Source organism: Phascolarctos cinereus, unplaced genomic scaffold (genome assembly GCF_003287225.1).
Source record: "Phascolarctos cinereus isolate Bilbo 61053 unplaced genomic scaffold, phaCin_HiC Scaffold_8;HRSCAF=390, whole genome shotgun sequence".
Classification (NCBI taxonomy): Eukaryota; Metazoa; Chordata; class Mammalia; order Diprotodontia; family Phascolarctidae; genus Phascolarctos; species Phascolarctos cinereus.
Genome location: NW_027556291.1, coordinates 4,029,542 through 4,057,527, shown reverse-complemented (window position 1 = coordinate 4,057,527; position 27,986 = coordinate 4,029,542). Strand labels below are relative to the sequence as shown.

General features: G+C 43.0%; 1 protein-coding gene across 3 annotated transcripts; it reads left to right on the top strand.

The window, feature by feature from the left end:
• The first annotated feature begins 19 nt into the window (after positions 1-19).
• CCNB3 (cyclin B3) lies at positions 20-27,531 on the top strand. 3 transcript variants are annotated; one of them, XM_020978966.2, is made up of 12 exons: positions 20-158; positions 8,738-8,894; positions 10,804-10,887; positions 12,579-12,697; positions 14,188-14,347; positions 15,400-15,498; positions 18,150-18,242; positions 19,935-20,072; positions 20,929-21,084; positions 22,255-22,404; positions 22,755-22,885; positions 25,649-27,531. In XM_020978966.2, exons 2-12 carry the CDS (start codon positions 8,772-8,774, stop codon positions 25,722-25,724), a joined length of 1,329 nt encoding a protein of 442 aa, XP_020834625.1. In that variant the 5' UTR covers positions 20-158; positions 8,738-8,771; the 3' UTR covers positions 25,725-27,531. The 3 variants fall into 3 exon arrangements, with proteins under 3 accessions (XP_020834625.1, XP_020834626.1, XP_020834624.1); XM_020978967.2 differs by having other exon boundaries at positions 8,735-8,894; positions 15,403-15,498; XM_020978965.2 differs by having other exon boundaries at positions 8,735-8,894.
• Positions 27,532-27,986: the final 455 nt, after the last annotated feature.

Genomic DNA, 27,986 nt, shown 5'->3' with positions numbered 1-27,986 from the left:
TCACAGACGGGCTCTGTTCTCCGGTGGCAGTTTTCAAAATTGGTTCCCGAGCACAAGCGGTGCTCTGCACACTGCGAGTTCCTAGCGGGGTAACAGAGCAGCAGCTGCTCTTGCTAGTACCGAATACTGCGGCTACGGAGAGCCGGAGCCTTGGGCAGGTAAGGCGGACGGGATACCGGTTCTCCGCGTGACTCGGGGAGGGAAGGGAAGGGAAGGGCAGGGCCGGCTGCATTGGGCAGCTGGCACCTTGAGCTCCTGATGCTTGTGAGCGGTGCGTGTGAACCGGGACCGGTGTGCCTGCCTGCCCAGGGGACCTGCCACCTGTGTCCCCGACTCGTGACCCATAGGAGGCCTGCGCGGAGCCCTGGGGACCCCTTCTGCAGCGAGTACCTCCTGGAGGCTCTTGGGGGACGAGTCGCCCCCCGGGCTCCCTAGCAGCGGTGAGGCCCCGCCTCCCGAAGCCCCCGAAATAAATCCCCATACTCTGCGGGACACGAGACCCTGCCCCCGGGAGCATCCAGAGGCCCCCCTGCGGGAAACGAGGTCGCAGCCCTCAAAAGTCTCTGGAGCTGTCAGTGGAGTACGAGGCCCAGACCTCGCTTAACACCTACTTCTTCCCTCGGCCTCAGGGCACGTGGCACCCAAACTCAGTCCCCCAGAGAGACCCCCCGCCCCCAACGTGGCACTAAGCCCGGCCCCCTAGTCCTCCAAGTACATTTCCGCACCCACGAGGTACGAGGCTCCGCCTCCTAGTACTCTAAGAGCACCCCCCCTTCCCCGCCTCGAGGAACGCCCCTATTATCCATAAAGAAATAACACCCCCAGCCCCGCGGCTTGGTGGCACGTTCCGCACCCACAAATCCCCAGCCTCCAGCAAGTAGCCAAGCCAAGTTCGCAGTTGGCCCACCCTCGCGGAGCACGGGGCCCGCCCCCACGGTACCAGATAGCCTAGCTAAGTCCTGCTCTTCTTCCCCCCCCCCAGCACGAAGCCCAGCCCACCAACAACCTCGCCCTCCACGCGCCCCTCTACTGAGCTCCGCCCCCCGGCTAGACAGCCAGTGAGCTCTGACCAGGGTCCTGTCAGGAGCAGCTGCTGCAGGCTCCAGTGAAACCAGGCCTAGAGAGGCTCGAGGTTCAAGTGAAGACCGCAGGCCAAGGTCCACAGGCACGAAGCAGCATAGCATAGCGGGGCGCCCTACGGCCTAGGCCACAGAGCAGAGGAAAGCAGGGGAAGATACGGCCGGCGAGATGGGCAGCCCTGGATGGGCGGGGGGGGGGCTCCCTACGTCCCACTTTTACCTGAGCTCCCCCCATTCCTCCCCACTTTTCCGGCAGCATCCCCCATTTCTCCCCACCTTTACCTCAGCTCCCCTCTTTTCTCCCCCCTTTTACCTCAGCTCCCCTTTTTTCTCCCGACATTTACCACACTTCTGTCTGTTCCCTCTTTTCTCCCCACCTTTACCTCAGCATCCCTCTTTTCTGCCCACTTTTACCTCTGCTCCCCCCATTACTCCCCACTTTTACCTCAGCATCCATGTTTTCTCCCCGCTCAGCTCCCCTCATTTCTCTCTGGTTGGTCTCAGTTCTCAATCTTTTCTCCCCACTTTTACATCAGCTCCCTTCTTTTCTCTCCACTTTTCCCTCAGCACCCCTCTTTTCTCTACCATTTTACCTTAGCTCACCTCTTTTCTCCCCATCTTTCCCTCAGCACCCCTCTTCTCTCTCCACTTTTACCTCGGTAGCCCTCTTTTTCCTTACTTTTCCTCAGCACCCGTCTTTTCTATGCACTTTTACTGTTCTCTGTTTCCCGTCTTTTCCCCCACTTTTACCTGAGTTCCCCCTCTTTTCTCTCTGCTTTATCTCAGTTCTCCATCTTTTCTCCTCCCTTTTACCTCTGTTCCCCCTCTTTTCTCTCTACTTTTACCTTTACACCTCTCTTTTCTCCCACTTTTACCTCTGTTCACTTTTTCTCTGCACTTTTACTTCAGAACCCCTCTTTTCTCCCCACCTTTAGCACTTATTTTCCTCCTTTCTCCCCGGTTTAACCTCTGCTCCCCTTCTTTTCCTACCCATGTTTACCTCAGGTCTTTCTTTTTTCTTCTTTTTTTACCCAGTTATTCTTTGATTCCCCCCATTTTTATTTCATCTTCTTTTCTTTCATCCCATTTTACTTTAGCTCTGCTTCTTTTTTTCACCTTATTTTATATCAGCTTTCTTTTTTCAACTAAGTTTTACCTCAGTTCCTCATCCTTACCCCATTTTGTTTCTGCTGCATTTTTTCTCTTCCTCACATTTTTACTTTAATGTGCCTTTTTTTGCTGTATTTTTTACTTCAGCTCCCCATTTTCTCTTAGCCCCCTTTCAATCTCAGCTCCCTTTCTTTTCTTCATTCCAATTTTACCTTAGCTACATCATTTTTCTTCAATCCAGTTATACCTTAGCTCCTTATCTTTACCCCATTTTTACCTCTGCTACTTTTTATTCACTCCATTTATTCACCTCCCTTTCACCTGTTTTCACCTTATTTTTAACTTCACTCTCCTTCATTTCACTCCATTTTCCCCCAGCTTCCCTTCATTTCTTTATTCCACTTTTATGTCATTCCCCTTATTTTACTCCTGTTTTACCTCAGCTCCTTTTCTTTACCTCTGTCATTTCTACCTTAGTACCCCATCTTTTCTTTATTCCATGTTTACCTCAGGTTCCCCTTCCTTCATCCCATTTTTAACCCAGATCACTTTTTCTTTTCTTTGTTTTGGTCAGGGTTAAGTGCCTTGCCCAGGGTGGCATAGCTAGTAAGTGTCAAGTGTCTGAGGCCAGATTTGAACTCAGGCTCTCCCGACTCCAGGGCTGGTGCTCTACACTGTGCCACCTAGCTGCCACCCTCAGATCCCCTTTTTACCCCATCTGTACATCAACTTCCTTTGCTCAATTTTTATGTTATTTTGTTATTTCTACTTTTCCCCACTTTTACCTCAACTCCCCTTTTTTTCTTCACCTCACTTTTATCTCAACTCTCCTTCACTTTGCCCTGTTTTTTATTTCATCTCCCTTCTTTTCACCTGATTTTCAACTCTGCTACTTTTTTTGTCTTCACTCCATTTTTATCTGTGATCCTCCCCTCATTTTGCCCTATTTTTATCTCACTACTCCTTTTGGTTACCCTATTTTGACCTCAACTCCCCTTTTTTATACCGTTTTGAACTGCTCTTCCCTTCTCTTCAACCCATATTTATATCATTCTCCCCTTTTTTATCTCGGCTCTCTATCCTTTCACCCCCTTTTCCCCCTCAGCTCTTCTTCACCCCATTTTTACCTGAACTCCCTTTCTTTGCTTTACCTCATTTTTACCTCATCTCCCCTTCACTTCATCACATTTTTCTTAGCTCTCCCACCTCTTTGCCTCATTTTTTCCTAGATCCCCTACCTGTCTTTACTCCATTTTACCTCAATTCTTCTGCCTTAATTCATCTGAGTTTTACCTCAACTCCACTGCCTTAATTTATCCCATTTTTACCTTAGCTCCCCTGCCTCTCCTTATCCAGTTTTCCTCAGCTTTCCTGCCTCTCACTACCCTATATTTACTTCAGTTGTTCTGCTTTTCCTCATTCTATTTTTTCCGTATTCTTACTTTACTCTATTCCCCCCTCCCACTTCCTCTCTTCAGCCATTTCTACTTTTACCTCAGTTTACCTCTCTATACCTTTTTTTACCTCTGCAGTTCTTCCCCTTCTTTTCAGTTTTCCTTAGTGCCCCCCTCTTTCTTCACCTGTCTTTCCACACCCATTTGTGCATTGTGCAAATCCCTCACTGACTCACCCCTTTGGTGGCTGGACACACAAGGAAGTTGGGGACGTTTGGTGTAAAGAGAAGTCGGGCTTCTCTTTGGGGTAAAGTAAAGAGAGCCCAGGAAGGTCAGGCTCCCTTTCCTTTTACCCCCTCAACCTTTGACCTTATTTCAAAGTCATACTTCACCTATTGGAACTTCATTTTCCTCAACTAAAATGACTGTTGGAATTGTGAAATACCCAAGGTAAAACCTTTGAGGACTTCAAAACCCAGTCAAAATGGCAGATTTTTGGTTGTTTTTGGTTATTTTTGTTGTTGTTGTCTGTTTTTTCATGTGCTCTTAATTTAAATGTGAATCTTTGGTTTGTTGGCAGCTCCTACTTCCCCTCTCCAGGCTGCTGTTGAGGGTGAGAGGCCCTGGCTTTTGGCCTCTTTTTTCTTCTGACCTTTGGCCATTCTTGGAGTGGACAATGTAACTGCCCCAAGCTTGGCCAGGACAGTCATAGTATGGAGACCACCTGAATGACCTAGTTAGGATAGTAAAGCAACAGTGGAGTGACCCTAGTTTGGCTAGCCTTGTGGCCCATGAAGCTTCATCCCATTCCTTTAGGGCTTGATGTGCCATCCCAGCAGAGTTTTCTAGTTCCTTCCACTCCTTTGTCTTGGATTTATACTGCTTTTATTTTTTTTTTTAACCTGGTGAGGGTTTGAATCTAGTTATTCAAACTCTCAGGATTTCAAATTGCATTGTTTTTTGTCTTTTGCCAGGGCTTTGTTTTTCCTTCCCCCCCCCCCCCATGGGGAGAGAAAATAGATTTTTGGTATTTTATGATCTGAAAAGAATGCATTTAGTATTTGTGCTTTTCTGCATTTGGTTGTGAGGTTTTTATGCCCTAATACATGGTCAGTTTTTGTGTAGGTGCCATATACCACTGAGAAAAAGGTATATTTCTTTCTATCCCATTCAATTTTCTTCAGAGATCTATCATATCTAATCTTTCTAAAATTCTATTCATCTCCTTAACCTTCTTTCTTGTTATTTTTTGGTTAGATTTATCTAATTCTGAAAGGCGAAAGGTGAGGTTCCCTCACTAGTATAGTTTTACTGCCTATTTCCTCCTGTAACTCATTTAACTCTTCCTTTAGGAATATAAATGCTATACCATTTGGTGCATATATGTTTAGTATTGATATTACTTCATTGTCTATGGTACCTTTTAGCAAAATGTATTTTCCCTGATTTATTTCTCTTAATTAGATCTGTTTTTGCTTTTGCTTTGTCTGAGATCATTATTGCTACCCTTGCTTTTTTTTTTTTTTAACATCAGCTGAGGCATAGTAGATTTTGCTCTGTATCTGTCTCTCTCCTTCAGATGTGTTTCTTATAAACAACATATTGTCATGTTCTGGTTTGTAATCTACTCTGCTATTTGCTTCTGTTTTATGGGCAAGTTAATCCCATTCACAGTTATGATTACTAACTGTATTTCCCTCCATCCTATTTTTCTCTTTGTTTATCCTTCTCTGTCTCTCCTTTCACCCCATCCCTCCTCATAAGTGTTTTCTCTCCATAACCCCCTTCAATCTTCCCTCCCTTCTATTACCCCCCCCTTCTGTTATCCTCCTCCCCTCCTACTTTCCCTGTAGGGCAAGATAGATTTCTATACCCAACTGAGTGTGTATATTATTCCATTTTTGAGCCAATTCTGATGAGAGTAAGTTTCAAGTGTTGCCTGCCACCTTCCCCATCTTCCCCTCCACTGTAAAAGCTCTTCCTTTTGAGCCTCTTTTATGTGAGATAGTTTACCCCATTCTATCTTTCCCTTGTTCCAGGGCATTTCTCTTTTTCACCCCTTAATTTTATTTTTTTGAAATCATCCAATCATAGTTAACTCACACCCATACCTTCTGTTTAAGTATACTCCTTCTAACTGCCGTAATAATGAACAAGTGTCATTTTCCCACGGAGGAATGCAATTTAACCTTTTTGAATCCCTTATTATTTCTCTTTCCTGTTTACCTTTTTATGCTTCTCTTGAGTCTTGTATATGAAAGACAAATTTTCTGTTCAGCTCTGAGTCCTCTGTTTTGTTAAATATCCATTTTTCCCCTGAAGGCTTATCCTCAGTTTTGCTGGGTAGGTCATTTTTGATTGTGATTCTAGCTCCTTTGTCTTCTGGAATATCATATTCTAAGCCTTCTGAGCCTTTAATATAGAATCTGCTAAATCTTGTGTGATCCTGACTCTGGCTCCATGAATTTGAATTGTGTCTTTCTGGCTGCTTGCAGTATTTTCTCCTTGATCTGGAAGCTCTGGAATTTGGCTATAATATTTCTTGGAGTTTTCCATTTGGAGATCTCTTTCAGAAGGTGGATTCTTTCAATTTCTATTTTACCCTCTGGTCTTATGGCAGTTTTCCTTGGTAATTTCTTGAAATATGATGTCTATTTGATCATGGCTTTCAGGTAGTCTAATAATTCTTAAAATTCTCTCCTAGATCTATTTTCTAGGTTAGTTGTTTTTCCAGTCACAATAGGTCACATTTTCTGGTATTTTTTCATTCTTTTAATTTTGTTTTGTTTTATGATGTCTCATGAAGTCATAAACTTTCACTTGCTCAATTCTAATTTTTAAGGAATTACTTTTTTCAGTGAGCATTTGTACCTCTTTTTCTATTTGGCCAATCCTACTTTTTAAGGTGTTCTTTCCTTCAGTGAATTTTTATGCGTCTTTTACCAAGCTGTTGACTTTTTCATGATTTTCTTTCATCACTCTCATTTCTTCCCCGGTTTTTCCTCTACTGCTTTAATTTGATTTTAAAAATCCTTTTGGAGCCCCTCTAGGAATTCCTTTTCGGCCTGTGACCAATTCACATTTTTCTTTGAGGGCTGTTATGTAGTTTTGACTTAGTTGTCTTCTGCATTGGTGTCTTGAATTTCCATGTCACCACAGTACCTTTCTTTAGGCAGGTTCTTTTTTCATAGTTTGCTCATTTTCTACTCTCTTCCTTGACTTTTAACTTTATGTTAAAGTTGGGCTCTGCTCCTAGGGTGGAAAGAGCATTGTCCCAAGTTTCACGTTTTTCATGCTGCTGTTTTCAGAGCTAGTTTGAAAGGTGTGTGTGTGGGGGTATCTATAAGTTTTCAGTTTTTCCAAGGTAGTATGATCTAAGGAGAGGTGTGGTCACTGCTGTCCTGGCCTGTGCTTTAGTCTTTGAGCGACCCCACATATACTCTTTCCGCCTTGGAAATGTGACCAAGGTCCTCATTCCCCTGGGGTCACAAATGCTACCACTTTGTCCTGGGACTGTAACTAGAAAGTACACAACAGAGTAGTATACCCAGTGCCAACAAAGAGCCCCCTGTAATCTCCTTCAGAGTACTTGTCTGACTCCCTTACCATCTGTGGGTTGAGAGCTACTGAAGCCACCCACACACATGCCCCCAAGGCCTGCTGGGGCTTGGCCTGGGCTGTGCTCCACTCTCACTCCAGTGAAACAAACCTTTCCTGCTGCCCTCCTGAATTGTCTTGGGCTGGAAAATTGTTTCGCCCCGACTGTTGGTTGGTTCTGCTGCTCCACAATTTATGTTGAGATGTTATTTTAAAGATGTTTAGAGAGGAATTTGGGAGAGCTCAGATGAGTTCCTGGCTTTACACTACTATCTTGGCTCCACCTCTATTTGTTATTTTATAAAAAACAAAATTTAATTAAAAAGATATAACCAGTAACTTAGATAAATCTCTCCTCTGCTTTAAGGGTGTGTGTGTGGGGGGGTCCTGCCATTTGCTCTTTTCAGCTTGGTATTTTTGTTGTCCTTTTGCCATGAGGGCATCAAATGTCAGCAGCACCACCCTTAGTGGGGAGGGGTACCTTGTATTTACTCTGTACAAACTTTAACCATTTGTACCTTCTATAAATGTTCTTGAATTCTCACTGAAATGTTGTTATACAAATGCAACCTAACAATTCCTTGCTGTATGTCGCTGGGCCTCCTAAACTGAGGTCCCTGAGCTCTTTGGATAACTAGTCTTGCTAGGCTCCATGGCCTTGACAGGATTAGGACCCAAAGAGAAGTGTTACTGTAGCTGTAGGGGCAGATGGGAATGTTGCCCCCTGCAGGTGCAGGTTCAAAGCCTGGAGGATGGGGGGGAGTTGGGTCTGTCCTTCTCCTACCCACAACAGATAAACACTTGTTGGTTGCTTAGTGACTTTAATAAAACTTCCCCTTATCTTCACTGGAAAAATAATCTGGAGATCTGGCAACAGCATCTCTGTTATTAAGTGTCTTCTTTGTCATGCAGATGAACTTTAAGTGAGTGGGAGAAGTTCCTTTTGGTGTTCTTAGCTAAAGGGAAGGGACCCTTCCAGTCTAACTTTGTATAGTTAACTTTGGGGCTTGAAATAGCCCGATAACTCATAAATATTTTCCAAGGGAGACCAGGGAAGGTAATAGAGGGGAGGGGTGGGAGAAATTCTGAAGCAAAATAAGCTAGGTTCCAAATATTCCAGGCACTGCCAAAGATCTAAACATGGATGAAAGCAAAGTGACAGTGCCTTGGTGCTTGTTTAACAGTTTGTCTCCTTTGTGTTTTGGAATAAACAGTTTTAAATGTTATGTTACCCATTCAACACTGCTGTTTAGAAGAAGCAGACTCAGTCTGATAAAAGTGAGACTGGTCCTAGATAACATCAGTGTGTGTTGCTAACGTGAGTTCTTACGCAGTCCCTTCAAAATAATTAAATCATCAATCCTGTTTCTAGGATAGATGAAAATCTACCCTAGAAATTGTTTCTGGGCTCAGTACCGAAGGCCATAACTCTCAGTGTCCATAGATATGGATTCCTGGTGTCAGGGAAGAGCTGGGGTCTTTTCCCTCAGTGATGACTGTTCCCAAGGGCCTCCGAGTCTTCTGCTAAAGGGTGCTGTGCCTTTCTGACTACAGCAGGACTGTGGAGGAGCAACTTCTGAATCTGTAGGAGATGCCAGTGCCTCGAGACTCCAGGTCTGCCAACGGCAAGGGACTGAGACCCAGCAAAACTCAAGCTACAGAGAGTACTAGAGGTGAAGCAGTTAGAGCAATGGAGAGCCAAGAAACCGACAAGGTTAGTTAGGACTCTTACTGATGCGTGCTTTGCTCTTCTTTCTACCCTGTGGTCTATTCACTGACGCTGAACCACCCTCCCCCACCCACTCCCCGCCAGTATCTCTGTGTGCTTTATTTAAAAAAAAAAGGTTTTATTCATGCTTTTTGTCTTTTAGATTGGTCACTTTCTTTTTAAAAATGTCTTTTAATGAACTTGACAGACATTAACAAATATTATTTCACATGTAAAGAAGGACAGAAAATGAGGATTGTATGTAAAACCATGCATCTGTTGACATAAATACATAACGAATCTAATATGATAGTTCCAAAATTGTCCTTCCCTCTTCGGTGCATTTTTAAATGTTCAATTGACCCAGCTTAAGTGGTCCAGTAGATAGTGCTGAATCTGGAGTCAGGAAGACCAGAATTCAAATCCAGCTACAGACATTTGCTAGCTATGTGACCCTGGGCAAGTCATTTAATCTCTGCTTGCCTCAGTTTCCTTAACTGTAAAATGGGGATGATAATAGTGCTTACCTCCTAGGGTTGTTGTGAGAATCAAATGAAATAACTGTAAAGCATTTTAGCACAGTGCCTGGCATGTAGTAAGCACTATATAAATGTTAGCTATTAATATTATTTATTATTATTTTGGCATCATTATCACTACCCAGACGCCCCCCCATAAAAGCTCTCCTTTGTACACTACTTTCTAATAACTATGTGCGCGTACGCACACACACACACACACACACACACACACACACACACACACTCTTCTCTCTTATAACAAAGAAAATCGTGTAGCAAAAACCAAACCAATATGGTGACTGTGCCTGATGGCATATGCACCAATGTGCACCTGTAATCGATTACCTTTGTACTGAAAGGGAAGGCAGTGTTTGATTGTCAGAACTGTGGAATTTTAACTGTTGGGGGTAACCTGAATTCTGATAATGAAAACATTTGCATTACTGTAAATTATTCTAGATTTGCTTTCTTTGTGTCAATTCATACCAGTTTTCCCATGTGTCTCTGAATTCCCCCATTTATCATTTAGCATTGCAGTATATTCACATACCACAGTATGTTGAGCTATCTCCCAATCAGTGGCCACTCACTTTTCCTTTAGTTCTTTGTTGTTTCCAAGAATGTTCCTATAAATATTTTAGTATATATTGGACCTCTCTGTCACTGATCTTCTTGGGGTTTATGCGATTTCTTCATTAAAGGGTTTGATCTAGGTATACTTTAATAATAATAATAATAATAATACTAATAATGATAATATTATTAATAATATCCTGCATTTATGTAGCACCTACTATGTGCCAGGCTTTGCGCCAAGTGCTTTTTACAGATACTATCCCAGTGTGCCTCACATTGAACTTTCATCAGCAAGTTGCATTTATATAGCACCTGAAGGTTTGTAAAGTACTCTGGGTTACCTCATTTATTGCTTACCCTGGAAGTGTTAGATGTATTACTTATACCTTACTCTGAATTCTTTTAATCAGATAATCTACCTGTGGTAGAGCTGCCAGAGTGGGGGAGGGAAGAAAGGAATTTCTGGAGTGGGGTGGAAATGGAAGGCTCATTTCAGATCATAGAAGACAGAGGCCTAGCACAGCATACGGAAACTAGTACCAGGAGGCTGGAAAAAGGTAAAGAAAAATAAGTGGGGAAAGAATATCAGAGGCACTTTCCTCCTCCTCTGAGTAGTTTTTGACTAGGGCCTCTGGTTGTCACATGCATAGTGTTAGAGCACTCTTGAAAGTCCTGGGTCCACTTGGCTTTGGGCGTGGCTGTGTATATTCAGTCCTTGTACTTGTGTTCCTGATGTGTCTCCTGAGATCCCAAGGTGAACACAGATCTCCATGCTGGTGGGCCACAGATGTTCTTATCCATGTCTTCTTTTCTAATAGGAGGAAAATAGCCAGGCAAAGAGATCGCCATCTTCACCACAAGGAGCACCCAGAAAGCGGTCAGCTTTTGGAGATCTCACCAATGTGAGCAGCTTGGTTTTGTCTTGGCTTGTCAGTGTCTTCTAACCAGGTGATGGCTGATGAGTTCTGTGCTGGGAAGCAGCTGGAACTCGCTGTCTTTGCTGTCTAGCTTGGATAGCTTTCTTCTTGACTGTTGGACTTGACATTTATACCTAAGCCCTGAGGCTCCCCTCCTGTTTTGAACTAAATGTTAGTGAGGTCTTTGTATCCTTATGGAGTCAAAACAAGCTCAGGGCTCTGAGTGACCTTTGCTTAGATTTCAGTTTAGAGTACTTTTGAAGGGGGAATTGGAGGAATGCTTTCTCTGTTCTATAGTCCTTCCTTTCCCTAAGTGTTGGCTTATCAGGGAGAATAGGTACCATGCTGCATTTGGAATCAGTGTGCTTATTCTGGAATCTTCATGCATTTCCTGTCAACATCTCCAACTTGGGCCGGTTGATATAAATCTCTAGGTTTGGCAGTCAAGGGAACTGTTGGACATTAAACAACAGCATCACAAGGAGAGGGCTAGATAACCCTTCCCAAGGGCAAGTGAGTTAGTTTAGTTGCCTCCAGTTAAGTAAAACTACTAAGGTGATATTGTAACCTTCTTAACCTGGGGTCCATGAAAATGTTTTGAAGAAATATTCCTATTTTAATTTTGAAGAGGGTCCATAGACTTTACCAGACTCTTGCCAAAGGGGTCTGTGCCACAAACAAGGTGAAGAAGCCCTGACCTAGGGAATGCTCAGGATACAGGCCTTGGGGTACTTTAGCAGGTGGAAGTTTGTGCAAAGGCATCCTGGGGAATGTATCCTCCATAGCAATTACAGAGGTTCTCCTTCTGGGACAATCCTAGAAATCTCTGGTCCCTTTGTGATTTCTGAACAGACACATAGGGGAGGGAATTTAAGGGCTTCAGCTGAGTCAGATTATGTAAGGTCCCCTCTTATAAAACTAGTTCTCAGAGGCAGGCCTTGCAGTTCTGGGACATAAACAGTAGTACATCTGTGGGTGTCCTTTTGATTCTTGTATAACGGAGAAGGATAGGGAGGGACAGTTATTGGGCCAGAACTTGGGTTCTACCATGCTGGTGTGTAGGTAGGTAACAGTTTGACATTGGGGGATGATGCATCTGTTTCTTTGACTCCTTCAAGTGGTGTTACATATGAGGCCCCTGAAGCTTAGTGTTTTCTGGTTTTCCTCTACCTTTAACCTTAGCAATTTGGGCAATTCATGCTCTTGCTAGTATAAGAAGAAGATTAATTTAAACATTAGTAGTTTGCAGTTAGCCTCCACCTTGTGCCTTGTCAGCCCAGCCTGGGCAATGGGATAAGATGACACCTTGAGTAGTAAGTAGTCTCAAGCCGGAAGAGAAGGAGCTAGAACCTATATCCAGGTGCACTTGAGTGGTTTAATTAATTAACCACCTAAGTAGGCCATGGTAGTAGAACTTGGTTGTCTATCCCTTTTCTTTTGTGGTATAAGTAGGGATTTCATTCCCTCCTACCTCTTGGCCATTGGGTTAAACAGAAAAGTCAAGGATCCAGAATGCTACCCCAAGCCTGGTAGCTAACCAGGCACCTTGACAATTATTTGAACCAGACACAATAAAGATATATTTTCTAACTAGTGTTACTTGAAATTCCAGCTTTCCTGAGTGGAGTGGTTTTCCTGTTAGAATTGCAGTGGTTCTGTGTCACTTTCTTTTCCAGGCTCACCAAAATCAGCCTACACAGTCCAAGAAGGAGGTGGTCAAGGGTACTGCTAAGAAGGTACTTAGGAGCACAGTGGCTCATGATTTCTCCAAAAACAATGAGATCAACTTGAAAAAGTAAGTAAGAAAAGCCCTGTATAACCAGAAGTTTAGGGGATGACATCCTTTCTTCATCAGAGAATTGGGTTAGTAAGCCTTGATGGTGTTTGTCATGTTAACCTAACCTTAGGGGTTATATTGGGTAAAGTTCCAGCTGTGTCTGAGCTGATTGTGTTGGGTGGAGTTGTGGAGAAGTCTTGCTTAGGAAATTGGGAAAAGGGCTTTGTGCTTACCTCTTAGGAATTCATTCACCATTTTCATGGCTGGTTTGTGAGAGTGTAGGCAATTTTAGTTTTTCAGAAGGCTTCCAGAAAATAATCAAAGGCTTGCCACTTCTACCTTCTGAGAGAAGTTGGATTTTTAAAAAAAATTTTTTTTTTGAGAAGTCGGATTTTTGCTGTTAGGAAGTAACCCTTCTTTCACTGGCCCTAATCATTCCTGTTCTTGGATTATTTCTTGGTCTCTACCTTTGTCTAAAAGCCCTGATGTATGAAGGGACTTAGAACTGTCCTGATGGCCAGCCACTTTACCCAATCAGATTAGTGATTCTTCTCCCTACCCTCACCCCTCCAACTTTTATTTAACTTGATCTCTGTTGCTTTATTCTTCTGACCTGGCCATTAACATTTCCCCTGAAGGGACCATATTGCTTTATATCTTATGCCCATAATTATATCTTGGCTTCTTGCACTACGATCTGATCTCAATCTACTCTAGTCCACGTTGTCTGCTGGGCAGTGCAGACCAAATTAGCTGTTCAGCTCTCCACATGGGTTGGCTGTCTAAGAACTTGATCTGGCATTAGCCTCTAGATTAAGGGTTCTGCCTGCATTTCAGCTCAACAAACTGTTTAAGTCCCTACTATATGCAAGGCCCTATTAGGGAGGCTGTTTTTCTATGTGGTCTGGCAGGGCTTTCTCTGCATATCGAAGCTCTAATCTGCCAGGTTCTTTACTCATATAGGAAATAAAGTTCCTTGAATCTTTTAGTATCTTCCTTCTCAATTACTATTTTCATGTTGAGATTTCTAAACTTTGGCTCTGTTTGTCACCAGCCCTGAATTCTGGCTTTGAAGATCATAACTAGAGAAGGCTTGGCATCTATTACTTTTGGTCTAGATACCATCAGCCCCTTCTTTATCTTGTAGAACAAGAATCCTTGCCTGGTCTAAGGCATTTTCTGCTGCCTGTCATGCCCTTCTCCCTACTCACTTCTTGAGTTCTCCATGCATGTCTCCTCCTCTGCCATGGGTAATCGTAAAATGTGAGGAGAAATAAAAATTACGAAAAGGTTAAAGGCCTCTGTCAGAGTCTGCCCATTCTGTTGCCTGGCCTATTTATTTAGCATGATGACTGTGGGGGTTGGGGCTTAGAGAAGATCTGTGTTTTGAGGAACCCAGTCAGGTTCCCTAAGGAACAACATCTGAAATTCCCTTTCATGCTCTTTCCCAGTGAGACAGTGGCCAAGGCTCCTAGAACAGTTTGTCCTAGGTCTTGTTTTTCCCACAGGTCTGGCCCCAAATCCCTTGCAGAAGAGGCCTCTGTCAGCTCTGAGCCCACTGTCAAGGAAGGGCTGATGCCTGTCCAGGAGAGGGAGGAGCCTGTGCCGGTGCAGAAGGGGCCCAGTGTTCAAGAGGCCTCAGGTGCAGGACAACCAGGACCAAGCGAGGTACTCTTCTTTCCACTCGTCCCCTATTTTTCCTACTCCTTGACTACCTGAAATAACCTTTGGAGCATCTGTGAAATGTCTCAGAAAAGCAAGCATGGAGCTCTGGGAGATTTTCCTTCACTGCTAGCCAGAGAATGATATTGCTTAGGATTACTTCTGAATCTGTCCACGACCAGCTGGACCAAGCACTAATTTTTTTGGGGGAGGGGCTACTAAAGATCTGGACCCAACAGACCATGTTCCTTGTCTTCTGGTACAAATTTTCCCCCAAATCAGGCTGCCCTTAGATCATTGGTTATTAATAAGTATGTTCAGTAAGCATTTACGCACCCACTGAGTGACAGTAAATAATTCAAGTTTGAGAGGAAGGGTGTGTGGAATACAGAGTCTGACGAGATTTGAACAACAACAGATTCAGGATCAGTTAGCATAAGGGTCAAGGAATACTTGTCTGTATTACCCCTAGAATAAGGGAGAGACCTTTAGAGGAGGTAGACCCTGCCCTATGAAGTAGAGGGTTAGGGTTTGGCAAGGAGCAGAAAGGGAAAACATCACGGGTGTAGACCAGCCTCAGAGAATATTTAGAAGGTGGGAAGAGACTTGAGCTGGGAAGGTAGGAAGCCAGTTAGGAAGTACATTTGACTCCACCAAAAGGTATAGACTAAACTCTAGCAAATAACCCAGGGAGACAGATGGGGTTCCCGGGCACAAGTTCCACTGGATGGGCTGATCTAGCAACAAGGAGACCTAGAAGCATCAAAGCATACTGTCCTGGTAGATTTTTCCCAAAAGAGATGCCCATCTCCTGTGGTACAGTAGACATGCCCAAGGAGGGAGTTCTTTCAGCCGTTCAAACATCTATTAAGGATGCAGAGCAGTAGTTACTAGGTATTGTGACCTGTTCCACACTTCAGAGGAGTTCAAGTTTGACCCTGCTAAGGGGTTAGACTTTGAAGTATCTTAAAAAAAGGATGGGGGGGGGTGTAGGGAGAAAGAATCACACTTGGTACATTTCTAAGTCTCTTCCTGATGGAGCCTTCTGGTGACTCCAGCAGATGCCCAGGATGGAGAATATTGAAAAAGTTGAAGAGGACCCATATATCGGTGCAGAATATGCCAAGGAAATCTTCAAGTACATGAGAAAGAGAGAGGTATGTGGTAATACAGGTGGCTGAGGAGCCTGGTGAGGTTATAGAATGGGGAATGTTAGCTTTTTCTTTTTTTTTAACTACTGTTCCATGTCTCCTCTCAAGCCTGTAAATTAAAGACATTGAAAACCTTTGAGGACCCATAAAATCATTGTCTTTAGGACCAAGGAGGCAGGACCAGGAAGAGAAACTAGCTATATAGCTTGAGGACCAAGTTCTAGGCCTCATTTTGGGGAAATCTATTCTTTCTCTGCAGTGGACAATTCCCTACATGTATATAAAATAGTATCCTTTGCTTTTTGCCTGATAATTAGAATGTTTTTCTTCTTTCAGTATGTTCACGAATCTTTTCATTAACTGTGTAATTCCTTTATCTGATCATAATCTGTTGTCATTCTACTTCTGCCTCTGCCTTGCAACCCCTAACCCTGTTCTCTATTTTCACTGTGACCTCCAATCCCTCAACCGCTCAGTCCTTTCCCAGGCCATCACTCCTGCCCTTGCTATATTCGGCTCCCCTTGCTTTCCCCATCTTGACCTCTTGGTGAACCAGCTCAGCCACATGCTGTTCTCTACTCTTGAAGCTCTTGCTCCCTCCTTCTATTGCATATCTTGCCCTGCCAAGCCTCAGCCTGAATCATTCCCACTACCCACTGCCCTCTCTGCTGTTTGCATGCCACTGAATGACACTGGAGAGACTCACGAAACCATGCTGACTGGGTCTACTATGAATTTATGTTTCATAACCTCAGCTAGGCCCTCACCATGGCAAGGCAGTCCTTCTAGGCTTCTCTAATTGACTCTGTCCCATTCACCACAGTGGCTTTTCCAAGCATTTTCTTTCTTCATCAAACCTCCCATGGCTCCCTTCGTCCTACCCTCTCATCTGAGAATCTTGCCTCATGTGTTATTGAAAAATTTATGGCTGTTTGCTGAGAGCTCCCTCATTTCTTCCTCACCTTCCATTACTAAGACATTTTCCACCACTCTCTCCTACTTCATCCCTGTCTGTTTCTCTTTCTTTCTCTTTCTCTCTTTACACACACACACACACACACACACACACACACACACACACACACACACACAGTCTTGCCAGGGAGATTCCCTCTGTATACACAAGTGATCCCATGCTATCCCATCTTCTCCACCAGATTTCCCCTTCTGCCATTCCCACTCTCGCTAATCTGCAATCTTTCTCTATCTACGTAGCCTTGCCTTCCCCATCCTTGATCCCTCCATTCCCACTAGTGCTTAACACGGTGCCAGGCACATGGTAAATGCTATATAAGTGTTAGCTATCATCATCACCACCACCACCACTAGCACCATCTGTACAGATGATTTACTGATATATTTATCCAGCCCTAACGTCTCTCCTGATCTCTAGTCTTACATCTCCAGCTGCCTATTTGACATCTTAAATTCATAATGTCCAAAACTGAACTCATTATCTTTTCCTCCAAACCCTTTCCTCTTGCTAATTTCCCTATGACTGTCAAGGGCATCGCCTTCCTCCAAGTCACCCAGACTGGAAACCTAGGTGTCTTCCTCAACTCCTCACTCTCACCTCCATATCCCTCAGTTGCCAAGTCCTTTTGATTCTATGGTTGTAACATATCTAATCTCTCCCCACTCCAGTCCAGCTTCAAATAGATTTTCCTTAAGTATAGGTCAGGCCATGTCACCTCTCTGTTTGACCTTTGAAGCTCTTCTCCATCTGGTGTCTTTCTGCCTTGGTAGTCTTCTTCCATATACTCTATGACCCGGTCCCCCTGACCTCCTGGCTGGTCCTCACACAAACCATGCCAACTCCCAACTCTGAGCATTTTCCCTGCCTGTCCCACATGCCTACAATTTACTTCTTCCTCATCTCCATCTCCTGGTTTCCTTCAAGTCTCAATTGAAATCCTACCTTGAAGGCTTTTCTTGTCTTTCTTAATCTTAGTACCTTCCCTTTGAGATTGTCTCCATTATCCTGTCTCATGATCTTGTTTATACATAATTGGTTGCGTGTTGTCTTCTCTGTTAGAAGGTGAACTCCTTGAGAGCAGGGACCATGTTTCTGCCTTTCTTTGTATCCCCATTCTTGGCGTAGCACCTAGCACAAAGTATGTTCTTGAACAAGTCAACTGATATTTATTATCAGCTCCCAATTTTCTTCTGTCTCCCCCACTGGATCAGATGGATTTCGGCTATGCCTCCAGTTGTAGTTTTGGCAAAGGGAAGAATGATCTGCTAGTCTTCTCTTTGCAGAAATAACTAACTGAGGACAGCCCAGAGCCAAAGAGGCTGGCATGTGGAAGTTTCCATTGTTGGTCTCCCACTTCAACCCAGCCTACACTGGTGCAGTCCTGCAGGGGCTTGGGGCCTTGGCTTTCTTTGGTTTTGTTGGTCCCTTAGTGGAGATATCTGTCCTTGGACATTATACTTTCATAAAGCATCGTCTCACACTCCTGTCATTTGATTCTGCACATACCATGTTCTAAAAATAAGAGTGTTCCTTTCCCATGAAAATGTGGACCAAAGATTTAAGGGCCCTTTCACGTAGCTCCTGGATCTAGGAAGGAAGAGGGAGGGAGAGGTAGTAAGGGTGTGGTTTGACTGCTCTGGTCATGACAGATCCATTCACCTTTGTTCCTCTTGACTACCAGGAGATCTTCCCAATCTCAAACTACATGGTCAAGCAGCATGATATCAGCAAGGATATGAGAGCCATCCTGGTGGACTGGATGGTGGAGGTGCAGGTGAGTCTGGCAGCTTCTGACAGGGAGACTTGCAGTAAGATGTTTCAAAGAGAGCAACCACATGGACAGTTGTTCCTCTGTACCCGTCTTAGGAGGAACAGGTAGGCAGCAGGGCTGGCCCATCCTGTTATATATTCTCTTCTCCTATACCCCAAAGGACCTATTCTTAGCGACCTTCCTTTCCAGGGTCCTTTCTTCACAAGAATAGTTGATTGGGGCTTGATGTGATGACTCTCAGGAAGATTTACATTTCAGAGGGGAAGAGTGTTTGGGGACTGAGGTCTTTCTCAGGCTCCTGAAATCCATCTCTACCAAACAGTGTCTTTGGCAAAAGGCCTCTGAGCTTTGAGTGGGGAAGGTAGCATGGTTGTTTGATAGATTTAAAGAATAATGCCTTATTTCAGTGGAATTTTATGTTTTCTCATATATTCTCATTTGATCCTAGACAGTTTGAAGTAAAGAGCATGGTAGTTATTTCCAACTATGGATTATGAAATTAAAGCTTAAAGGCTGACTTGCCTAAGGTCATAAAGAAAATGACAGAACTGAGACTCCCTCAGTCCTTTGGTGCCATAGTGATATATGCTTCTTGCACTTCCGCAAAGTGTCTTGTTTGGATTATTTTTCTAGTGCTAGATCACTCCATTGCCTCATTGTGGCATACAAGAGATGACCCTGAGTGCTTAAGTCTATGGCAGATTCTTCCAAGCTGGGCCCACTGACAATACTGTCTGTTTCCTAAGAACTAGCCCCAGTTAAACTCAGAGAGGCTTATTGCTAGGTTGGTTGCAGGGTAATGAATTTTTTAGCCACAGCAATTCTTCCTTGGTGTAGAGGACAGTTCTACCCTCAAGGGACTTAAAATCTAATTAGAGATAAGATAGAAACAGAAAAATTAAATAACAAGGCAACATGTAATTGTTGTAGAATTGGGGTGTGTATGTGTGTGGAATTATTGTGGTCTGAGGCGCTTGAACAAGCTTCATTGAAAAGGTAAGACTGAAGTTAAGCCTGGTAGGGAAGAGCCTTGGTAGAAGGATAATATTGTGGGCTGCTAGGCTCATGGCTATAAACCATGGTCTTGTTTCCATCGATGATGTTATTGCTCTGTCCTACCACAGATACTGGCAAGGTTAGGGTAAAAGACAGCATGGAATGTTTAGTCTTCTTCGAATTGCTAGAAGCTAATGCCCCATACTCTTTTCTTATGGTCTAGAGTTGCAGCTTCTCCCAGAAGGCTAGGGTGCCTTTGGACTATGGGCTGTGGGTTTTGTGACAGGGAGAAGCCGTGTCTTGTTCTTTTTCATAACCTTTTCCCTTTTGTAGCATTGAGGTAAGTAATTATGGCACTTGGCTGACTGCTTCCCAGATACAGGCCTTTATGGCATCTCTTAGCTTAGCTGCAACTAGAGGTACTCTTGGGCAGGGTGCCTGGGAGGAGCCTCCTAGGGAAAGGGCTGCCTATCTCTGCTCACTTTCCCAGCCTTTTTGTTTCAACTCTTTCTTATTCAAGAACTGTAGGCATGTATGATTTCTGACTTGTAGCCATGCCCCCTCTCAGTCTTAGCAATGACATGCTCTTTGTGTGTATATACCAACTGGTAGCAGGAAGCCAAAAGCAGCTAGAAAAAACTGGGAGACAGAGGAAAGCGTATTGGTCTTAGATATGGGGTGTGCTGTCTCCTTTCTCAGGAGAACTTTGAGCTGACCCATGAGACCCTGTACTTGGCAGTGAAGTTGGTGGACCACTACTTGATGCAAGTGGTGTGCTTGAGGGACAAGTTACAACTGATTGGATCCACCGCTCTCCTGATCGCATCAAAATTTGAGGTGAGTCCCTGGGTATGATCATAGGACTTTGAGAGAAGCATCATGTGAACCATTTCTTACCTAGAACTAGAGAGGCCTGGATGCCTTCTTCAACCCCACCAAACTCTGTATCTGACCTGCCCATGAAGAGAGCCTACTGTTAAGCTACTACAGCTGAGTGTGCAGTAAGGGTTGGGATTTGCTCCATTTCCTGGGTATCTCCAACATCCTTCCAAACTCCCTTCTGGGGAGGGGTGCTAGGGGTGGGGGATGTATGTCATAGGCATGTAAGTACAAGTAGGATAATTCCAATGCAGGCTTGCTGCCATCTCATATCTGTTCCCACATAGGACATTGAGGGCTTTACTATGGTCAGGGAAAATGTGCTTATATCTGATGTGCTAGAGACTCTATTTGCCTCTTGTTAACAGTGATTTGAAATAGTATAGATGAAATGAACGTGATTTCAAAGGAATGGCATATTATATTCCCTACCCAGGGATAGCTTTTCTTTTCCCTTGGTCCTTTCTTGATAACCAGAGTTCCCTTTTTCTCTCTGTGAACTAACCTTCACTTTTTTTAGGTAGTGACTGAGTTTCTTGTCTTGTTCTTTTCTGACCTTTTCTTCAGCTAGGCATAAGAAATTCTAGGGCTTTGGAATAAGAAATAGTACCTTATTCTAAGGTCCTCAAAAGGTGTTTGTTTCTAATGAATCTTTCAGGTCAGCTAGTGGTTTTCAGAGTTGGCTGTGAAGGCCCGTGGCAAGAACTGGGGATTTCTTCTATCCTACTCCTCTTTTTGTTCTTTTGAGCACTCTAACCTAAGGGGATAGGCACCATCTTGTTCTGATATAACTCTCTTTTAACTTTGCCTTTAGGAACGTTGCCCACCCTGCATAGATGATTTCCTGTATATTTGTGATGATGCTTATCAGCGAGAGGAGCTTCTCTCCATGGAAATCAACATCCTCCACACCCTCAACTATGATATCAATATTCCTATTGCCTATCGTTTCTTGCGCAAATTTGCCAAGGTGAGAGGAAGTCATCATAGGTCACATAGGCCTCTCTCTACCCTAAGTGGCTCTTCTAGCATGGGACAAAGGGAGGTTCTAAGATTAGGGGCAGCTTCTTCATTCCCAAACTTCCCAAGCCAAGACATGACAACATTTCAGGAGAGTGTCATGGGGTGTGGGAGGGGAGGGGGCGGGGGAGCTAGCTAGGTGATGAAGTAGATAGAGCATTGTACCCAGAGTCAGGAAGACCTGAGTTCAGATCTACCCTCAGACACTTAGTAGCTATGTGGCCCTTGGGCAAGTCACTTAATCTCTCTCTGCCTCAGTTTCCTTATCTGTTAAATGGAAATAATAACACCTCTCTCCAAGGTTCTTGTGACAGTAAAATGAAATATTTGTAAAGCATTTTGCAAGCCCTAAAAATGGTATATAAATGCTAGCTATTGTTATTCAGAAAGCAATGAGTACTAGGAGGCTGGGGAGAAGGGTGCAGGGTAGGAGTGTCTTTTGGGTAATTTTGCCTAGGGCCATTGCTAATCTACAAACCATCTTGTATGGTTTGTACAAACTCCTGTTATGGAGTGGAAGGTATCTTTAGGTTGCCAAATGCCAATTCTGGGCCCTGGGGCACAGTTCAGGCAAGGAGAAACTGTGAGAAGGAAAGATTCTTCTTGTTGGAATTGACTTGTGGTGACAGAATCTCAGCGATGTAATGGATCTTGGAGGCTTTCTAGAGCAAACCTCATGCAAACATGAATCCACCTACAACATCCCTGACGTAGGTTTTCCAGCCACTGCTTGTAGACCACCAGCAAGGGGGAATGTTCCCTGCCTCTGAAGTGGCGCAGTCCACTTTTGGATATCTTGAATTGTTAGGAAGTGGCTCCTTTATTGAGCTAAGATCTTCTCTGCAGTTTCTATCTCTTGCTCCTAGTTGGATCCCTTGAGCCCTCTTCCACATGACAACCCTTCAGTACTTAAAGACTACAAAAATGATCTGCTGCGGGGGGGGGGCAGCACCCCAAGCCTTACCTACTGCAGGCTAAACATCCTCAGTTTCTTTCATCAATCTTCCTACATCTTCATATGGCATGGTTTTGAGTTGCCTCTTTGTTATTTTCTTTTGGACACGCTCTGTCTAATTATTTCCTAAAGTGTGACACTCTCTCTTACTGGCCCCACCTCTAGTGTGCCCATGTCAACATGGAGACGCTGACCTTGGCCAGGTTCATCTGTGAGTTGACTCTGCAGGAGTATGACTATGTCCAGGAGAGGGCCTCAAAGCTAGCTGCTAGCAGTTTCTTCTTGGCCCTCAAGATGAAGAATGTTGGAAAGTGGGTAAGCATTTGGATGGCACAGGGTGGCCTACATTTCTGGGTCAGGCAGAAGACAGCAAAACAAACCTAGAGGGAAATAAATTCTCAATATCTATAGTCACAAAGTCCACCACACCTTCCGAGCCAGGAGGCTGATTGAGTGGGAGAAGACTCAGAAAAGGTTTAAAGTGGTCTACATGGTAATTGGCACACGTGCCATTTCACTACAGGAGAGGCCTTTGGGGCACAGAGTAAGGAGACTTGAATGTGGGGCAGGCAGTACCCCTCAAATTCAGTGTTCCTGGTGTGGCTCAGGAAAGGTCACATCCACATCCTTGGGCTCACAAACACTACTCTTCTTGCTTACTCTAGACTCGCTCATTAGAACGTTACAGTGGATATCGGAGCACAGATCTCTTCTCCTTGGTCAAGAGACTCAACTTCTTGCTGACTTACCAGCACCATGACAAACTCAAGGCCGTGCGTACCAAGTACTCTCACAAGTAAGAGGCTGGGTTCTCTGTTGGGAAAAGAGTGGACTCAAGGCTTTGGAGACCAAACATTGTAACTTTTCTGGCTCATATGAGGAATGCTAATAGCTTCTGGCCTCCAGACGTTATTCCTTTTGAACCTTCTTTTCTGATTCCTAACTGGGGGAATAGACAATGAAGGGAACTCAGGGTAGGTATAACCCTAGTTACTACCCTCAAAGTCTGCCGCATAGACATAATGGTCTCCTTAAAAAGAATACGGGTAAAAGCCTTCCTCTCTTTAAGCCTGCTCAGAAGGGAAGGCAAAGCCTTGATGCTCATTGGGACCCCTTTATTCTTTAAAGACAATTTTCCAACGTTAAATAATCATTGAATCCTCCAACCAAAATCACTCTAGTTAATTTTAGATGAAATATTCTATACCCTTAGTTACTTGCCTCTTTATGGAGAGGAAGGAGGGATATGCAATTTTTTTTAGGGAGGGAATCAAGATGAGTCATTTTAATTAATCTGTTTAGCAGTATGTCATCATTTTCATTTACTACATTTTGTGTGTGTATGCATATGTTCATTCCTTTTGGTTCAACTATCTTTCATACAGTTTAACCCATGGTTCTTTGAAATCCTCATTTGTTGTTTCATATGGCACAATACCGTTCCATTATATTCACAGAACTTTTGCTATCCTGTGATCAGCGAGTGCTCACTTTGTTTTTAGATTTTTTGCTACCACATAGAATATCGCTATTGTGTATGTAAGTATAGATATGTACATATATACGTATAGATACAGATATAGCTATATGTAGGTATAGCTGAGGACTTCTTTTTGGTCTATTCTTTGTTTGGGGTGTGGAGTGGGTTGTCTGAGTCATAAAACCTCCAATCACTGTAGTGACTCTTCTGGCTGTTGCACTGACACACAGCTTCACCACAGCCACACACTTAGTGTGCCTGCGCTTTTGCTGTCTTTCATCATATTTGCCAGTTTTGGGGGCATGAGGTGAAACCTAAGTTTTTAATCTGCTTTTCTCTCATGATTAGTGGTTCAGAGTATTCTTTTATAGGGCAGTTGATATTTTCTTTTGAGAAATATTGTTCTTGTCCTTTGACTATTTGTGGAGAATGGCTCTTGGTCCTTACGTAATTTTGGTGTGTGTATGTGTGTCTTAATATTATACTTTTATCAGAGGCATTTGATACTAGGATTTTTTTCTGCAATCAAGTTTCTCTTCTTATTCTGGTTACCTTGGTGTTTTTTGTTTGTCTCTATCCCCAGTGCTTGCATGTTGTTGTAGAATTAGCAGAAGTAGAAGTAGTAGTCATAGTAGTAGTAAATAGCGGCTAACACATATGGCACTTTAAGGAGCTGTGCGTAAGTGCTTATTTCATTTGTTCCTCATAATAGTCCTATCCCCATTTTACAGATGAGGAGAAAAAGATATCTCTTTTATTCTTGAATTTTTAAATGATGTGACCTTTTGTATGTAGGTTATCCCTTCAGAGCTTTTGGTAGTATGTGGTGCTCTACATTAATTCCCTTTTCTAGGAAATTTTTCTGGTTTTCTAGCAGTTCTGGTCAAATAAGATAGTCTTCCCCACTTAGTTTGCGGTGTGTCATTTATTGAACACTGGATTGTTGTGTTTGATTGTTTCGGGTGGGGGGGGTCTTATCTAATCTAATATCTGATTTACTTTTCTTTAACCCCTCCCCTCCTACCTTTTTTTTTCTTTAACCAAAAAAGTAGTTTTGATTATTATTGCTTTCTACAGTATAGTTTGAGATCTGGTATCAACCTTCATTCCCCTTTTTTATCCTATTATTTCTGTTGAGATTTGAGACCTTCTATCGCTACAAGTTGTTTTTATCAAGTTTTACTTACACTGTAGCTCCTTGGATGTTGAATTGATACAGGATTAAATCTTTAAATTCATTTAGTGTTTTGGACTTGACCCAATTATGAGCAGTGAATCTGTCTGATTTCTTGACTCATTTTTATGAAGAATTTTGTAATTTACATTTCTGTATGTCATTTAAACCTGTTTCAGTGGTCCAATAGAAACGATAAGTCTTTTTGTCAATTTGTTTTGTATTCTGCTACTTTACTGATTATTTCTCTTGATTATTAGTTTCTCTTTTCGTCAGTGATGCTACCTTGCATTTCTCTGAGGTTGTAGCTATAACTAGCATTTTTTAGAACTTTGTTACATAATAGTGAGAAAGGGGCATTCTTGCTTTACTCATGTTTGTTGAAAAGTTTGTTTCTCCATTGCAGAACTCTTGCTTTTAGAAACTTTGGATCATATTAAAGAAGGGCCCTGTCATGTTTCTACATTTTGTCTTTCATATAAATGTCTTTCATAGAAATATATATATATATATATATATATATATATATATAATAGCTTTCATATAAATGAATTATCCTCTTTAGAATAATTTTGTTTCTGTGATTTATCATTTGACCAGAAGCCTCCATTTAGGCCCATATCTTTTATTTCTCTTTTATTATTATTTTTGTGTTATGATCTGAAAAGGATGTTTATTTCTGTCCTAGCCCATGATCCCTTTTTGTAAATGTACCATGTGATGGTAAGAACGAGGTATATAAACTATTTAAATATGCCAAAGCCTTTTATATTTGATTTGGATGAATTTATAACAAATGTTAACAAAGAAGGAAACTAAAGCCTGACAAAAAGCTAGAAAAATCAGGTTTGAAATCTCTTTGGTGATTTCTGAACTGTCTTTCCTGCCTCCTCTAATTCTTACAGAATCTTCTTTGAAGTTGCTAAAACTCCTACCTTGGATATGCTGAAGCTGGAGGATATTCTGAAGAACTCAGTCTGAAGAACAAAGCCAGGACCCATGTGGGGAAGCCCTGAGGCTAGCCTTGTAAATAGACTGTAAATATTTTGTCCTGTCTTTGTCTCCTTCTCCATGTCAGCATGTTTGTGCCTTTCTTTCTGTCTGTCTGAACTCATGTCATTTTAAGAAAAACAAAACTTTTTAAGAAGAAATAGTTCTAATGTTTTGATTAGGAACTAAATAAAATTTTGTTAAGTGCCTTCCCTGCCCTCTTATTCTCCAGGGGCAGATGAGGTGTCAGGGGGTAGAAAACAACAGTCTCCTGCCCTCCCTGGGGAAGATGCCAAGGGCTTCTTGGCATAAGGCAGCTCCTTTCCTGCTGGTAGTTGTCCCCACAGCCTGCCCTGTTCTAGCTTCTCCTTTTCTACACCACGCTCTCTTCTATAACTCTCTAGTCATGACTCAAGGAGGGGGATGCATTGCTACTTGGATACTGGGTTCAAGGGTGTCTTCTAAGCCCTTACCTGAGAGAGCTTTCCATGCTTAGTAAATGGGCTTGAGAGTTGGAGCAGCCAGCAGTGCCCACGATACCCTGTGCTTTGCCTGGTGCTTTTCTGCATTTGCAGAACAATCTTTAGTTGCTTATAGAATATATAGAATAAGGAGCTATTCTCCTTTTTCTGCAGTTTTGCTTTTAGTAGCTAGCAAGAACTCCCATAGTTGGTAGTTAAGGAAGCTGAGTAATGGGCAGGTTGGGGACGGTGGTGCAAAGCACCCTTTCCTAGCCTCCCTATGAATTGGCAATTTCTGTTTGTTTTTTCCATTCCATTTTATTTGTATGTATGTGATGTCATTAATGTGTTGGTCAGAGGTGCTTGTGGAGGCCTTTAAGTCGTGGCAGGTGTTGGCTAACACTTTGAACCGATCCGTGCTTTCTGATGAGATTTAGCTGGAATGGCTGGAAAAAAAAAATCTATGTCACAGGCCATCCCTCAGTACCCACGGGGGATAGGGATTGGAGATCAAAATGCAAATTGTGCCACTGCCTCAAAATCCTAGTGCTAAAGAGGGATAGACACATAATTTTTCCATCCTTGAGGATGAGAAAGCTTGGGGAAGAGTAGCTTCTAAGTAATTGTGATTTTGTGCTAATAGGGAACAAATCTGACCTGATTTTTCCTTCTCTTTCCCTACCTCCCTCTGCTAGAAGTGGTAATGCACAATGAGTGGCTAAAGAATTAGGCTGGGTTTGAGGCCAGAGGCTTGGAAATGACAATAGTGAAGCCAATATTCCTTATAGGGGGAAGTTAGTTTGGTGCTCTTTCATTCGAGTGGTCTGATATTAACCTCTTGGCTGATAGCTTAGGGGCTATCATTTATGTCCAATTGAAGCACCTACTTCCCAGGCCCTGCTCTGTTCTTTGGCCTCAGAAGCCACATTGGAAGGTATGAGAAAGGCTGTGTTATAGAGAGGGGTGCAGACCCTCAAAGATGTTTCTGTAGTAGTCCACCAAAGTGTTGCTGCACCCCTCTTCCCCTTTCTTCTAATTCTACAGTATAAGGGGGCTGGGGCTGTTGCCTCAGAGATACCAGATTGTACACAGCAGCATTTTGGTTTTTACCCACTTTTCTGCAATCCAATACAAATCTAACCCTCCGTGTCTTCCACTTCACCAAGCCCTTTATCACCCTAGGAATGAGAAAGAGAGACACCTGCACTATGGCTTTTTTAGTAGCCCCCTTACACCTGGGTTCTGTGCACTGGCCTTTTATTGTTACTATTTATGTTTCAGTGTATGTTTTGGCATAAAAATTTATTTGAAATTTAATAAAGAAGTTTGAAAAAACAGTACTGTAGTTCTTTTTACAGTCTTAGGCCCAAATCCCATTAACTACTGCCTATCTTTTAGCAGTGGGACTTGGCTTAAAGAGTATAACTACTGTGTAATGTAAAGGAGAGGGGTAAGTACTCCAAAGTAATGTCCTGCAGGCTGAGCCCAATCAGGGAACAAAGCTGGATTTTCAACAAAAGAACTGCAAATTGGAATTCTGAAAAACAATCTAGAAATAGACAAGAAAGTCTCTTCTTGACAACTGCACTTAGTTACCAAAGTAGCAAAATCAGTTCTGTCATGCTTGTAGGGGACAAGGTTATTGTTTAGGTCTCAGTCAAAAACAATTTTTAAGAAAGTGGGATTCAAGGGCTAAAGACTTAAGGGAAGCTTAAAGAGGCAAAACTGAGGGAAGGAAGAAGTAAATTATGATATTCCTTTATAGGTTAATCTTGGATGGAGGAGTGAGGAG

Coding starts and splice junctions, on each gene's coding strand:
- CCNB3 (XM_020978966.2), top strand. CDS start 8,772: ATGCCAGTGCCTCGAGACTCCAGGTCTGCCAACGGCAAGGGACTGAGA. Junction 10,888..12,578: donor CTTTTGGAGATCTCACCAAT/GTGAGCAGCTTG, acceptor TTTCTTTTCCAG/GCTCACCAAAATCAGCCTAC. Junction 14,348..15,399: donor GACAACCAGGACCAAGCGAG/GTACTCTTCTTT, acceptor TGGTGACTCCAG/CAGATGCCCAGGATGGAGAA.